Consider the following 15337-nt stretch of genomic DNA (forward strand, 5'->3'; position numbering starts at 1 on the left):
GGACTGGGAGTGAGTCAGAGGTCTAAGGGGGATGGAGTTTAAGAGAATCCTGGGCAGTGCCAGGCAGGCAGCCCCCAGGGTGAGGCACGGGCAAGGGGAGAAGGCACATGATCTGAGCTTGGGGTTTTGCCAAGAGGGTGGGATGGGAGGGCAGAGGGCATGGGGGTTCCTGATTACAGTGGTCAAATGGTGGAGTCTGGCAGAAGGTTGGGAAGGTTGAGGGGTCGTGGGCATAAGAGACTGGGGAATAGGGAGATGGGAAACAAGAAAGGGTTAGGAGCTCCAGCAAAGCCATGATGGGTGTGGGCACCAGAGGGCAGGGCACAGCCCTGGAGCTGCCCTTGTGTGGGTGGGGCAGAGAGCTGGTCCCAGCTGTCTCACTGTGTGGCCCTGGAAAAGTCACATGCCCTCTCAGGTCCCAAGTTTCTTCTGCACAGAGACTGATGGCTTCCCTGGCTTTAAGGATCTATGAACATGGTGAGCTGACATGGGGAGGATGCCAACTGACAAGGGCCCAGAGCAAAAGGAACTCTGGGGCCTTGTCACATAACAGGGCACAGCAGGACAAAGTAGCCAGCACCTGGGGGTATTCAGGATTGACAGTGAAGTCAGGAAGACCCCAGGAGCTTCAAGGACCCGAGCCTGAATAAAGGGCGCTGGCAGCAGAAGCTTGAGAAATCTGGGGTGTGGGCACAGGGGCAGTGGGGGTTGGACTGACCCAGTTTGGGGCTGCAGTTCCATCTGGGTCTTCTCAGACAAGCTCTCATCCACTGGTAAGCTCCCTTCAGATGCAGCAGAAACAAGTGAAGGGTAGACCCCATCCAGGGCTGCCGACTTCTGGGCTCTCAATCTAATGTGTAATTCATTTACCTATTTGGGATGGTTGTTTTTTAAAAAACAAACAAACAGAAAAAAAAAAAAAACAAGGAAAATCTTCCCAGATCCCAGGCTAAGCCCTCTTTTGTTTTTTTTTTTCCCCTCAGGATGTATTCATGTTCTCTGATGGGGAAAGCTGCCAACAGATTAGCATTTTTCATGGTGTTCAAGGAGCTTTAGCCCTGAAGATGTTTCAAGGATAAGGTTGAAAGTGGCTTTGGCCCTGCATCAGCTCCCCCTTTCTTGGAGATTCACAAACTGTTCACATGAGAAAAGATATACAAAGTCCAGCAGGAGAGAAAACTTTTCAACTTTTTAAACCACAGAAACCCCCCACTCCCTAACATACTTGTACTCCCACTGCCCCCAGAACTAATATTCTGTGGATTCCACTTTGACATACACTAGAAAAATAAACAAACCACCTGCAGTAGACTATCTGCCCTGGCACAAACAACTAGTGTGGCTGTGAGGGATTACACATGCCTTGGGTGATCTACTGGGTATGGCCAAAATTGGTGTCATTTAAACAGCTCGTGGGGAAGACTTTAAGCCTGTTAAAGAGTGAGAATAATCCCTGGCATGAATAGAAGTATTTTAAATCTGTGAGAAAACTCACAGTCCAAGAGTCAACTCACACCCACAGAGTGTACTGGACACGCTGCAGACAAGCATTCTCGGGGCCAGACGCGGCCTTATAAGGTGGCCTGACATTTTCTCATGGCCCAGGCCACCCTCCAAAAATATCCAGGGACAGAAGAAGAGCGGGAACTGACCTCCCTGAATGTTTCAGAGATTAACAAGCAGGCTCTCCATTAAGCAGGAGCACTAACACCTGCTTTATGACCGGGTCCAATATCTCTCATTTCAAAACCAGGCAGCCTGCGCAGTCCCAGCCAGGGAGGTCTCCGCAGCAGGAAGAGAACAGCTGGAGCCTCAAAGCTCAAATCCAAACTGGGGTTTTTTGCTCTAAAAAAGTGTTATTTCCTGTACCCCTCCAAAACACGAGGCTGCCTTTCCTTTATATGGACAATAGAAGTCTGTGACTGACCTTTATTAGTGTGCCTTTCTGCCCTTGGGTCAAAGCTACGTTCCAAACGCCTTGGATTCCCCAGACCTCCAATCGCTTGTGAGGTGCTGCCCCCCAGTGGGGCCACCCAGCTACGACAACACGGAGGCGGAAATGGCCTTAGGGCTTTAACTAAGTCCAGCATGGAAAAGCATCGGGATTGCATCCACGGTCATAGATAGATGTGGAAGCGCTGCCATGGTAATAAGTCCATGTTCTGGAATTAGTGAACAGAAAATACAATTTCCAAACATAAACAGATTTATGAAACGGGTATTAGGTGCTTAAAGTACACTGCCTCTCACATATTTTATTTTTGCTTATCAAGTGACTCTTAGGGTGAATTGCCTTTTTGTGGGGAAAAAAAGATTATTTTTGGTAATGAGATCTTGCCCTGTAACAGTAAGGGTTATATCTCTAAATCTGAAAAAAAAAAAAAAAAAAACAACCCAGATTAGTTTCTCACGTTTAAATCAAAGTGTAGGTCAGAAAAACCTACACAGCTCTCTTCTAACTCTGGTTCCTAGTTGCAGGCAGGGGAATGTTAATAGGTATAGCTATTTTGGGTAATAAATGTTTAGAACAGTTTCTTCACCACCAAACTATAACAACGAACTAGTCTATTTGTAATGCTGGAATAAAAAAAATATACGGAATTGCAAAGCTAGTTTATTCATTCTTGTTAAAGGGAACAGAACAACAGAGCAGTATTTTCGGAATACTGTGTGTGTAGCAGTGGGCCTCAATTATACCAATGGTAATTCCTAAGGCTGGAGCTTATGTTAACATAGTACACATAATTGCTATAAAATATGACAATGACAAATTACAAAGACCTGGCTGGTTTCCCATTGCCACTCTAAGATGGAAAAGTTGTATTTTCTGGATAGCCTCTGCTATTAACTTTACCATCTGTTCCTCAGTTTCAGCTGAAATAATTTTCTTTTCACAAATGTGCCTATCTCCAAAGTAGATTAGCTCTATACGAGGAGAGAGGCTATTCTAACCACTATGCTGGTAATTCCTGTGATCAGACAGCATTCAGAAAAAATATGCTCCTCTTTGGAACATTTGCCACAGTCCTGGACGAGGGTGACACCTCTAGGACCTGGGAGACTCCGGTGGGCTCATGCCCCTGCTGGAGGCACCCTGAGACCACCTAGAGACATAACTAGAAAGGGACTGGCACATGGACACATTAGTACTTTTGAGGGGCGGAAATCTGGGGTCTAGAACTAGCAGGATGGAAGCAGCCGAGCTGAGTATCCTCTCAGTCTTTCTCCCCGCTTGTTACTGTGAGTAAAGCAGTTTCTAGGATTGCTCTGTGCTTGGAGGTATTTTTAGGAGGAGGTACTGGACCGCTTGACCAAGTGCTTGTTTCATAAGGTGAACATTGCTGGGCAACAGTATTTCCTCTCTTATATTAGAAAAATTAGATTAAAACACATACATACACACTGTAAGACAAGGGCCCTCCAATCTTTTACTGATTAATTTTTTATTTCTCCTGGTCGCCTATATGATGAATCTGTCCTGTCCTTCTGCAGCCAGATTGGAGGTTAGCAAGGTAAGCTTGAATACTGACTGCTTGGAAGAATGATTTTTTCGAAACCTCAATATAATTTGTCTGCTTTTCCTTTAAGTGTAGAACCATTATGAAGAGCAGAAATAGATTTAAGAACTTTAAGAAAGAGCTGGAATCCATAATGGAACTGAAACTTCCATAATCCTACAATACCATTTTCAGGCCAACTCAATGTGAAAAATCACCAGATCTACTGGTCGGATATCAAATCCAGGCAGAGAACACACCAGTTTATTTTGAAATGCAACACAGATCAGTATTTTATGAATACAACTTATTTCTACATTATCAGGTAAAAACAGCTTCCAAATGCATGCATAGAAAGTTAAGCATAGTCTTTGAACTCCTTATTTCTAAATATACAAAAAATACACTTAAATTATATAATTTTAGTGAATCAAAGACTTATAAAATTACAGTTTTGGTTTTCACAACATAGAAAAAATATAAAAATGACTTTATATATGGTTGTATAATTTTTTACCCAAATTTCAAAGGAGCGGTATGTACCAATTTTGTCTTACAATGCTTTATCCAAAACTCAGAATTGAAACTAATTTGCAGGTTGTACCACATCAATGCCAACCTTTTATTATAAATGAATAACCAAAAACACAAGTGGAAGTGAGGGCACAATCTCTTCACATGCCTCAAAGCTACACCTTCTAAGCCCTTCCTCTCGGAAGTTTGCTCCAGGGGAACGTTTCCATCAGGTGGATGTGCTTTATTCCATGACTAACTCTCCACAGAGCCTTTGAAAACAGTCAGTATGTGTTAAATCAATGACCCCAACCTTAGCAAACAGAACACAGCAAGATGCAGATTAGCAGCCTGTGTCGATATGGCACTACTGCGTATCTCAAAGAATTCTTTGCCAGAAGGTGGTCCCCGAAGAGGGGGGTCTGAAGCACCCAATCAGGTAGGGGTTGGGGGGGCAGACGACGCCTTTGACTCTGCCCGGAAATGAACGTGGTTGAGCCTGACAAAATACCCCCCAAAACGCCACCTTCCTCATCCACACCTTACAAGACGCGATATGCGGTGGGTTAGACGCTCTCAGTTCATAAACGAACACCACCTTCCTCATCCACACCTTACAAGACGTGATATGCGGTGGGTTAGACGCTCTCAGTTCATAAACGAACACCACCACTTCCAAAGAGAAATGAATTCACATTAGAGATAAAGAAACCAGTTACTGAGAGAGGTGACTGACAGTGCATGCCTTACTTATCTGCAACGAGCATTTTAAATGTTGATGGACAAAAATACACACTGGGGTTGAGACCCTTTTTGAGAAGGGAGTTATTTGCTGCGTTCTTGTTGTCAAAGTTTAATTGGATGCATGACCACTATTTGTGACAGATTGTTTTTCATAAATAATGACAAATTATAATAGAGAGGCCCGAATAAAACTCCCAATCCAGCAATCCTGGAAAATTTGCATTTTTCATCCCATCTTCTATAACTATTTCAAACACAAATGAAAAAAATCTTACTCAGCTTAAGTAACAAGGCTAATATAACCCAAATTGATTCTATTTTATGGTAGAAAAACATTTTGGAAAAATAAGAGAAAAAAGCATGAAAAATAATCTTCCCACATATTTTGTTTATCAAATACAAGAATAGATTCTAATCTCACCACATCCAAGTCAAGAGTGCTGCCTTTAAGGAGCAGAATTTTAATGATCAATTCAAAAATAATGTATTATACATCTGCTTGCATTAAATTTCAGGCTGCATATTTTCTTCTCATTTTCATCTTAATTTTCAAGCTTCTATTAAAATAAGCATTTAAAAGTTTTCCACTATGACACCCTTCTAATATTGGCAATTATATTTTAGTTGATAACCAGTCAGTAAGCTAGTAAGCTAGACTTTTAAAAGATCAACCAATTAAAAAAGAAAAGGGAAAATGTTTCCGTAAAGAACACTGTATATTTAAAATCTAATGCATGTCTAAACTTGGGCTTTACATTTTCATCCAACTCTTTCTTGAAAAGCCTTAAATGCACAGTTTAGCAATTATAGTATGTAGACAAGACGTTAATTAGACAGTGTCCATATGTCCAAAGTATTTCTTGGCTGCTCCAAAATGCGGGGACGATACTACTTTTAGTTCATAACTGCCCAACTGGAACATTTCACTGCCTCTGGACTTACAACTTGGTGGGAATTACATAGCACCATAATAAGGAAAAGTATACAAACAGAAGAGCCGAATAAAAATATAAAAATAAAATAATAAGGGTACATAAACCCATTCCTGATTGTTCTTCAAAACTCCATTTCTAGAGTAACACCTTCCATGTGCTTTCAAGAATAGATTCTCTACCTCTGTGCACTAGACTGGCTTCAGGTCCCTAAGCGAAAATAGCTCCTGGCAAACTCCTTACTCAGGGTGTTCTGAGAATAGTACTGTGAAAGGTACCCGTCATTGACTAGCTACTGAGCTTTCCCTTCCTCAAAACTGTCCAGTTTTGTTAAAATAGGATTGAGGTGGAGCCCCAGTTAAGGTAGCTTCTCTACAATATACACATACTTATTAAATTCAAGCACATTTCGTAGTGGCAAGCAGTAACGACTCAATTGAAAACAAACAAAAGGGTTCTAGTTGTTTTCTGATTATAGGCACTACCCCCAAGTTTCACAGACATGTACATTGTATAACTCATTCACTAGACACGAGGGGAAGGTCCCAGCCACAACTTCAGAGCGAGCCAGAGAACAAACGGCTTCCAGCATGCAGTCAAGCACTTTGAGAGGGAATGCTAAGCACACTGCAGCCTGAAACGCAACTGCTCCAAGCTGGGCACTCAGTGGGCACAACTTCAGGGCTCAGACCGTAACGCTCAAGGAGCGAGTGTTACAGATCTTTCACTTATCAGACATGTGAAGGAAACAGGGGGACATAGAATGCCAAATCCCTTTCCAGCGCCATCATAAACACTGGGAACTTCTGGTTGAAAGAGCATGCTGAAATGGACTGGCCAGGATGTTTTATGTAACAGCTTTTCTTGTTTTGTTTTTTAGAAAATCCCAGGCCCACATGACACTGGATTTTGGTTTATTTATTTATTTATTTTTTTAGTATTTAAAAATAGTTCTCACTTATTTTCTATGAAACGTATTGGGAACTGAAAAAGTCTGCAGCATTTTTTGTCATTGGAAAGTTTGTTTCTGGGGATGTGCAGGAAGAAGGAACTATTCAAATTTCTTGTGTTCTTCAGTATGAGAAAGGATCTTTCTTCTCTGGTGTATCATGTGGAAGTATAACTGGGGAAAAACTGCAAAGAAGAGAAAGAATTGGTTAAGAAAGTGATTTTAAACCACACGTTCTATGTAAAGCACATGGACTTGAGGTTGTCTCTGACTCCAACCACTTTCTCTCCCAGCAACCAAGGATGGTAACAAGACGGGCTTGGAGAAAGAAGAAAAACACAAAGAAACTTCCTTTCCTGCTTTAGCCGAGGGGGAAGGGTTATGTGGATTGGACCGTCAGATGCTACTGTCACTAGCCTTACCAATCAAGATTCCACAGAGCTGCCAAATAATACTCTTTACACAAGCTCATGCTATCTTCACATTTATTCTCTGATTTCCCAACAACTAGGGGATGAATTCTAGTGCGGGAGTTACCATTCCTGTTCACAGAGGAGGAATGGAAGCCTCAGAGAGGGTGGGCATTTGCCTGCGGTCTCACAGCAAATCACTGACAGTCAGGACCAGGCTGCATGCTCCCGACCCTCAGCCTCGCCCTCCCTGTCCCCCTGCTCTGTCACCCAGGAGGATGTCCCAAAGTTACTTCCAGAGAAATGCTGTTCTTTGGGAAGACCGAGGAGTGGCGTTTGATCTGAACACCACTAAGCCACGTTTGGATATGAAAAGCAAACCCTTATGCACTGGAGATTCTGTTCTTGGTCATTTCATGAATTACTTTAAAAAGGACTGGCTCTCGATTGAACAGGGTGGTACTGCCTGTCTAGGGAGTAGCTGGAAATGGGGGTGGGAGGACTGGAGTGGGGATATTATTGGCATTCAGTGCAAGGGGCCAGTAATGCCAAAATCCACACTATGTGACAGTCCTCCATGACTAAGAACTGTCCCACCCCAAAGGCCTACAGTGTCCCTGCTGGGAGATGCCAGCTTAAGCTATCTGACCTTCACGAGGTTACTGTAAACTGGGGGTTCAAAAACCACATAAAATATTCCAGGAGATGGTCTTGGACGTGCACCATCCACCTTCCCTTCTCAACAGCTCCACTCTATATTTTAGACAGTAACCTGTGTTTTGGGGGAGGTGATTTCTTCTACTGCCAACTCTTCTCTGACAGTTTCTTTCTTTCCAAATGGGTTCCAAGTTGGCCAAATGTCAAACGATCCTCCCAAAGTACCAAGACATCAGTGGGTGTGTGCACACAGATTTGATAAACTGCAGAGGAGGCCCCGGCGCTGAATAGCACTGCCATCCACTCCACTCACTATTTGCAGGCAGGAAGTTATTCACAGAAAAGACCCAGCTTGTGCATAAAATTCAACAGTGAGAGAACTATTTTGGTATGAACGCCAGAAAATTTGACAAGCTCTATAATCTAAAAACTGGAAGTAAGGATATAATTAAACCATAAGGAATACTAATTGTAATCATTTAAAAATGTGAGGCTAGTCACATTTCTATAGATATACTTTAGTAAAGGGAAACTTTGCGGCAAAGAACACTAAGGACTTTTCCACTGGCTGCATTTGTGATTATGTCACTCATATAAAGTGTGGCTGTGGACCCACAGGGTCTGACGCAGGACAACGATCCAAAAGCCATTCAATAGGCCTTTAGTGGCAACAAGATGGCTAAATACACCTTCATCCTCATGCAAGGGCCTGCCAGCTACCGAGGCTCCTGGGTCAGAAATGGGGAGCAGATATGGCCCTTTCATTTTGTTACATTCTTCCAGAAGTTGCTCAGTGCCTGAGAGAAAGAAATGTGTCGGGGAGACGGGGAAAATGGAAATACTTGGGCCAGAGATTCTCTGCTCCTGTGGCAGTGACCCCCTGGTGACCAGAACTTGGGGGACACCATCTCCATCTCAATTACTCACATGGTCACACCAGCTCCAGTGACTGAAGTAATTCCAGATGCATGGGTACCTGCTTTTAACTACACTGAAAACCTCAACCTGACAACAGGCTGCTCAGAATTCTAGCCTCTGCTCTTATAGTTCAGGGCATGTAGGATGGAGATGGCGGCTGTGCACGTGTCCGTCTTGGGGTGACAGAGGGCGGGTGGGTGTCTGCGGTGTCACTGGGCACACCTTCCTGTAAGGAGAAGGGCGCTCTTAAGACTTGAAGGCAGAGGGCACCTGGAAACACTCTGCTTGGGGCAAGTTCCTTCTGTTTCTCTAAAAATCAGAGGTGTGGTTATGGTTACTGACAGTGTGGACAGTGCCCTGCTTCTTGGTGACCCTGCCCTCTATCACTGTTTCTCATTTCTCTCTGCCTTTTTTAAACCCCCAGCCCTGCAGCTAACTTTCACCAATTTGCAAAAGGGGGAAAGCAGGTAATGTAAACAGATACTGTCCATACTGATACTGCAGCTGCAGCAGAGGAGAGGAGCACCCCAGAGGGAACCCAAAGCACCCCGCTATGAGAAAACTCCCAGGGCTGCAGCTCACAGGCCACGCACAATATGGGCCGCATGTGCGACAGTGCAACATCTTGTCAGGACCATAACGAAGAGGCGCTGCTTTCTGTAAGATACGTACATCATCCACTTCCCATGAGAGGAGACTGAAAGAAACCTAAGTTGTGGAAGGGAATCCAAATTTGGTAAAGAAGGCTGCATGGCAACAGCAACCTCTCCTGACTCTGCATTTTCTTCTTATAAATACAAAGTTTTGGAAAGTTGGAAACATGCAGTTGGCTGGAATGAACTGTACAAACTGGTCTCAGCATTAACAACATCAACTACTGAAAACATTCAGGGCCACTGGCTCAGGCCAGAAGCAGAGTGAGGGCCAGCAGACACGAGTGATCCGCAGCAGCAGACAGGGTCTGCACTGCCATCTTGAGCCTGGGTGGGGAGTTAGGGATTTGAAGGGAAACTTTTAATCTCTGTCCTTGGAATGAATCCTATTTTGGTCCTATAAGAGTTAAGCTACCTTAGAAATGAAAGAGTATGGACTTTAACCAAGCCAAGTTGTCTCATTAAAAAGAGGCTGAGAATGGTAAAACGGGGAAGGACTGAGGTACGGAAAGCAGACGCTGGCTGAGAGGAGAGAGTTTCCCTACTCTCTGTAAGACAGCTGACTCTAGGTCTGTGCTCTCTTCTCTTCTAAGGCCACAGAGGAAAATCCCACAGAACTGGGTTTGTTTTCCTTCAGGAAACCTGTCATCCTGTGCTTGACCAGGTCCCTTCTCTACCGAGAGGCCAGCAGGCAGAGGCCAAAAGGTTGGCTCTGGTTGGCCCCCATAGCACAAAAAGAGACTAGCAGGTGCAGAGTGCCCGGAGAACTGCTCCTGGAACACAGCCCCACCTGCAACAGGCTGGACACCTGGCAGCACCTCTGAGGGAGGGGCCCCAGGTTTCCATTAACCAGGCAGCACTTTGTTACTGGTTTGATTTCATGACAGTCTCCTGGCCCCGTTCCCAGTTGTCCAACACACCATTTATCTCCATTTAAAGACTTATGCTGAATTTAAATAAATCTTATGGTGCTCATCAGGATAATCCTCGTTAGCCTGGGTGTGGCAAAACTGCAGTTAGGAAGTGTTGCTCCAGAGACTGGAAGTGAAACTCTAGGGGAACAAAGTCGGAAAGGTGGAAAGCTCTAAGTTAACTCTAACTACTTAAGTTTTTACGCTCTTCCATATTTGTCTTTCGTTTGAACGTCAACTACCTCTTACATTTGGAGAGAGAGCCGCTAGCCACCCTGCTTCCAGCAACAGAGACGAGGACTCGATTGCTCCTAAAGGGCGTAAAAGGAACCACAAAGCAGAAGTGCATCCAAGAACTTCTCCAAGATAAATGTTCACAAGAAACTGGGATGCCGTTTTTTTCCCTCAAAATGTATGAAATGCAGTTTCCCACAAGGGGACACAAGCTTGTCACCTGTGATTGTTAGGATGAGTCATGCAGTTAATGCTGTGGGCTGAAGAAAAATCCAACCTTCCAGTCTGAATTTAACCTGAGGTTTAGGGGAGGATATAGCATCTTACAGCCTAAAATAAGATTCAGAGTCATAATGCCAACGGAAGTAGCTAAGGGAGAAGCAGCATTCAGTTAACATGACTTTTGGATATGTGGAAATCAATTATAGGATAGAAACTGAACATCAGAATTTGAGAAAAGGAGTAAACAACTCTTCATCCTCCGCAAACAAGACTCACTTTAGAGAAGCCTCAAACATGGCCTTTTCTCTCTGTTAATGTGCTGGTAGGCAGATTTGAGTATCTATATATTTAAACCTTCAGCTGCTGCTGCTGCTGCTAAGTCGCTTCAGTCATGTCCGACTCTGTGCGACCCCAGAGATGGCAGCCCACCAGGCTCCCCCGTCCCTGGGATTCTCCAGGCAAGAACACTGGAGTGGGCTGCCATTTCCTTCTCCAATGCGTGAAAGTGAAGTTGCTCAGTTGTGTCCGACTCTTAGCGACCCCATGGACTGCAGCCTACCAGGCTCCTCCATCCATGGGATTTGCTAGGGAAGAGTGGTTTATAATCGGAAACCATCCTGAAGAGAATGCTATGTTCTGTTCAGATGGCTTTAAGTGTTTATTTCCAAAAAAGAAAATAAGAAATAAAGAAAAAATTAATCAGTTAATCTATTTTTATTGTACTTGTTTCTACTCAACTACCAATTCCTTAAAAGTGAAGTAATGTCTATTTTGATGTAGCAAAAGTGTAAAACTCTCTCTACAGTGTTTTTCAAATACCATAACAAGCAGCTTTTAAGAGACTGAAAAAGTCAAGGTAAGGTCTCTAATGGCTTTTTTTTTGCTTTCCACTCAGTACTTTCCTCCAATAGGCAGTTAACCTATCCTGGCATTCACTGTTTCAAACACACGCACTAAGGACTGCATTTTAGCAGCTGAGAGGAATTCATCTTTATTCAGTTACTACCAGAGAAAATTCTTTCTGACAGTCAGCTTCAATGAGAACCAAAGCATCCCCGATAAATAAGATTTATGGCATAAAAACAATCAAAGGCATTTAACTCTAGCTATTGTTGAGCCAATTTTAAAAACATAAATAAATATATGTATAAATATCTACTTACTTGGAATGTAAGAGATCATTATCAGAATTAGGAATGCATAATAATCAAAGGAGAAGTTGTATTTGTTAGGTAAACTGATGGAGTACAGGCCAGCCTGTCTGACAAAGGGCAAAGCGGCATATATTGTGAGCAGTTCTCCCGACACTCCCATTGGGTACAGCACAATGAAGAGTGTGTACCTAAAACAAAGCAAAATATTCATTACTGAGGTCTGAAGCCAGCTTCAGTAGGAAGACGCACCCTCCCACTCCCACAACCAGTACTGGTTATAAGTAGCTGGTACTGGTCTTGTAGAAAGCTATTGTTCATACACTTTGCTGTTTACCCACTGCTTAAATTCAGGTTTTACCACCCAGTTTTTGAAAAGGGCCAAAGCAGGTATGTTTCTGAATGTTCTAAAATAAAATGTATTTGGTCAGCCTCAAAATCTGAGCTGACTAAATAAACAACTCTTCAAAACAACCCCCTAAAATAACTGAAATGATGTCAAATACTGGTAAAGTAGGGGCACGGAGTCATGGTTCATACTGAAGGGTCCTGCCTCATAGGTGGGTGTGGGTTTCCGGGGAAAGGTGTTGAAACATGGTATCCAAGAATCCCTACAATGCACACCGAGTCTGGTCTGTGGACTGAAGAAAGCAGCATATCCAATGTGTATATACTACAAAGCTTTCAAAAGCCTGTACATGCTACTGTGAAAAATAAAATACATGCTAAGTTTAAAAAATATTAAAAATTTTATGATAGCCTTGGTCATTATGTAATTTTCCAGTCCCTCCCCACCCCCTAAAAACCCCAATTACTATCACATGGGTAACTCTACACAATTTTCTTCACTTTAAAAAGGAGTTTCTCATGTTTTAAAAAGAATTTTGGAGAGGCTCACCCTAGGGAACTAACTGGAAGCCATTCTGAGGTATAAGTATTGCTAAAGAAATCATCAGCTTATGGTTAAAAAGCCTTTGGCTGTGTGTGGCTGACAGTAAATACTGGGCTCTAAACCTCCACATACAGGAAGTATGCTGATGAAAGAAAGATATGCTCTCCATTGTCACCTTCAGCCATGCTTAGGAGGAGGGTGGAAAAGCAGGACTCTTCCAGGGGCCACAGAAGAAACGGACAAAGGAATCTTTCTCGAAGACTAAAACCAGGGTGTGGCCAATAACCTTATATAACTAGGATAGACAGCTATGACTAGGAGAGACAGCTTTCTAGTTTTCCATCAGCTTTGCTGCCCAACTTGGTTAGAAACCGCTACACTTTTCCCATTCTCCTCTTTTCCTAATACAAATGTTTACTGGGGAAAAAAAAAAAAGGAAAGAAAAAGAAGTTCACATGCTTTGGAAACATTTGGTTTATGTCTCTGTTTAATCATTAAACTCATAGACTGTCTAGGAACCACCGTTTTCCTTTATGAAATGAGGCACTTTGGCCCCAAGGACAATTCTGATCCTTCGGCTTTGTCACTCATGCCTGTAGTCTTTTCTAACTCAGAAAGTTGCTCACAGCTGTGTCACAGGTTAGTTCAGATAATCAGATGAATGATCAGAAATTCACCAAATTCATAACAAATACTATTGTTAAAAATAATCAAAGCAAACTAAATTGATAATATGCTAAAAGTGCCCTGTAACACTTGTTATTAATTAAAGAGTAATTTAAGAATTATTGTGTTGGAAAAATTGAGATAGGAATTGGACTTGGTCCCAAAAAACCATCATAATGGCAGAAGCTCATCAGTAAAGTTTTCTATGGACAAAAAAGGGATGCTACATCAAATCTCTATTGAATAATTTAACTGAGAGAATTGATTCCAAATAAATCACTTAAGTAGAGATAAAAAATTTAAAAGTGTTTTTATAAATCACAGTTACATAGTCACTTGCCCTGATGAAATCCACAGAGCAGAATTTCATCCAACTCCTACCTCACACAAGTTTTAGAAATAAAAAATAGTATTTAGGCAATAAAGAAAAAGCACAGTGATACTTCCCAAGTTAGTCTTCATTCCTGTACGTCTTTACCTGGCCCACTTGATGAGGTAAGGCAGATGGTTTAACAGACTGAAGGTATAAAAGGAGTAACGGATAATTTCTGTGATTGTCCAGGCAATAACAAACAGGAGGACACTGTCTTCACTCTGGACCTGTAGGAAAAGGCAGACAAACGAAAGAGCAAACAAATAAAACATTTTAACAAAGAAGCACTCACAATGTGGAGAGCTGACCTTTACCCCTTGTTGAGCTGGTGGGGTTGAAGTCAATACAGCTCCTGGTCTGTAACCTCAGGGCTCACAGCACAGCACAGAAAGAGCTTGCCACATAAAGAATACAGACATGTCTATGACAACAACTGCAGAGCCAAGGGACGAGGGGCAAGCGAGAAGAAACTCGGCTTACTGATGAGTAAGAGATACACGGATGGGGAACTACATGAGTTGGAGCCCACAGGGAGACACAAATACGATGAGTGAGTTTCTGTGTGTTTGCTTGCTGACATGATGTGGAGAATGTGAACCGGTATTGTGGGAGCCAAGAATGCTTAGGCAAGACAGTAAAAGGGTGAACTGGTGAAAAGCTTGGGTTCCATTAATAAGAATTTTAATTTGATTTCCATGACAACTTGGAATCCAGCGAAATTTCAGAGAAGGGCAACATAATGATAAAAACACAACTGAGGATGAAGCTAATTCCCTGGGCAGGATAAATTCACGTGGGGGAAGCTGAAGATCGTCTAAGAGGCAAGCCCATTTATTCTCTCCCACTGGTGACTTCTGATCCCAGATGAGCCTGGTTTAACTCAGAGATTACAGAGGCTTCCATGCTGATCACAGGAGGTGGCTAAAGCCAGAAGAGCTTTGGAATTCTCAGCCTCCTATGAAGTTGTTTTCATGCTGAAAAACCAATATGCTTCTAATAAGGCTCCTTAGTCAGTCAGTTCAGTCGCTTAGTTGTGTCCGACTCTTTGCGACCCCATGGACTGCAGCACGCTGGGCTTCCCTGTCCATCACCAACTCCCGGAGCTTACTCAGACTCATGGCCATCGAGTTGGTGATGCCATCTAACCATCTCATTCTCTGTTGTCCCCTTCTCCTCAAGCCTTCAATCTTTCTTAGTATCAGGGTCTTTTTCAATGAGTCAGTTCTTCAGATCAGGTGGCCAAAGTACTGGAGTTTCAGCTTCAGCATCAGTCCCTCCAATGAATATTCAGGACTGATTTCCTTTAGGATTGACTGGTTGGATCTCCTTGCAGTCCAAGGACTCTCAAGAGTTTTCTCCAGCACCAATTCAAAAGCATCAATTCTTCGGTGCTCAGCTTTCTTTATAGTCCAACTCTCGCATCCATACCTCACTACTGGAAAAACCATAGCTTTGACTAGATGGACCTTTTTCAGCAAAGTAATGTCTCTGTCTAGGTTGGTCATAGCTTTTCTTCCAAGGAGCAAGTGTCTTTTAATTTCATGGCTGCAGTCACCATCTGCATTGATTTTGGAGCCCCCAAAAATGAAGTCTGTCACTGACTTCTTAGGTATTT

The 15337-nt window shown here is 42.9% G+C and overlaps 1 protein-coding gene across 2 annotated transcripts in view; it reads right to left on the reverse strand.

Annotated features, from left to right (window-relative positions):
* Positions 1-2594: 2594 nt before the first annotated feature.
* The window catches only part of HACD2 (3-hydroxyacyl-CoA dehydratase 2), a 93460-nt gene continuing 80717 nt past the window's right edge, over positions 2595-15337 (reverse strand). Inside the window, exons 5-8 of one of the 2 annotated variants that reach the window (XR_011249556.1) lie at positions 13828-13949; positions 11804-11982; positions 4609-6820; positions 2595-4536 (exon numbers count right to left, since the gene is read on the reverse strand). Coding sequence is in view for 1 of the 2 variants with exons in the window: in XM_069555877.1 (XP_069411978.1) it covers positions 6738-6820; positions 11804-11982; positions 13828-13949 (384 nt within the window). In the remaining variant the exon portion in view is untranslated. Of the gene's footprint in view, positions 4537-4608; positions 6821-11803; positions 11983-13827; positions 13950-15337 lie in introns of those variants that run through there. The other variant, XM_069555877.1, reaches the window with a different exon arrangement.

Source organism: Ovis canadensis, chromosome 1, assembly GCF_042477335.2.
Source record: "Ovis canadensis isolate MfBH-ARS-UI-01 breed Bighorn chromosome 1, ARS-UI_OviCan_v2, whole genome shotgun sequence".
Taxonomy (NCBI): Eukaryota; Metazoa; Chordata; class Mammalia; order Artiodactyla; family Bovidae; genus Ovis; species Ovis canadensis.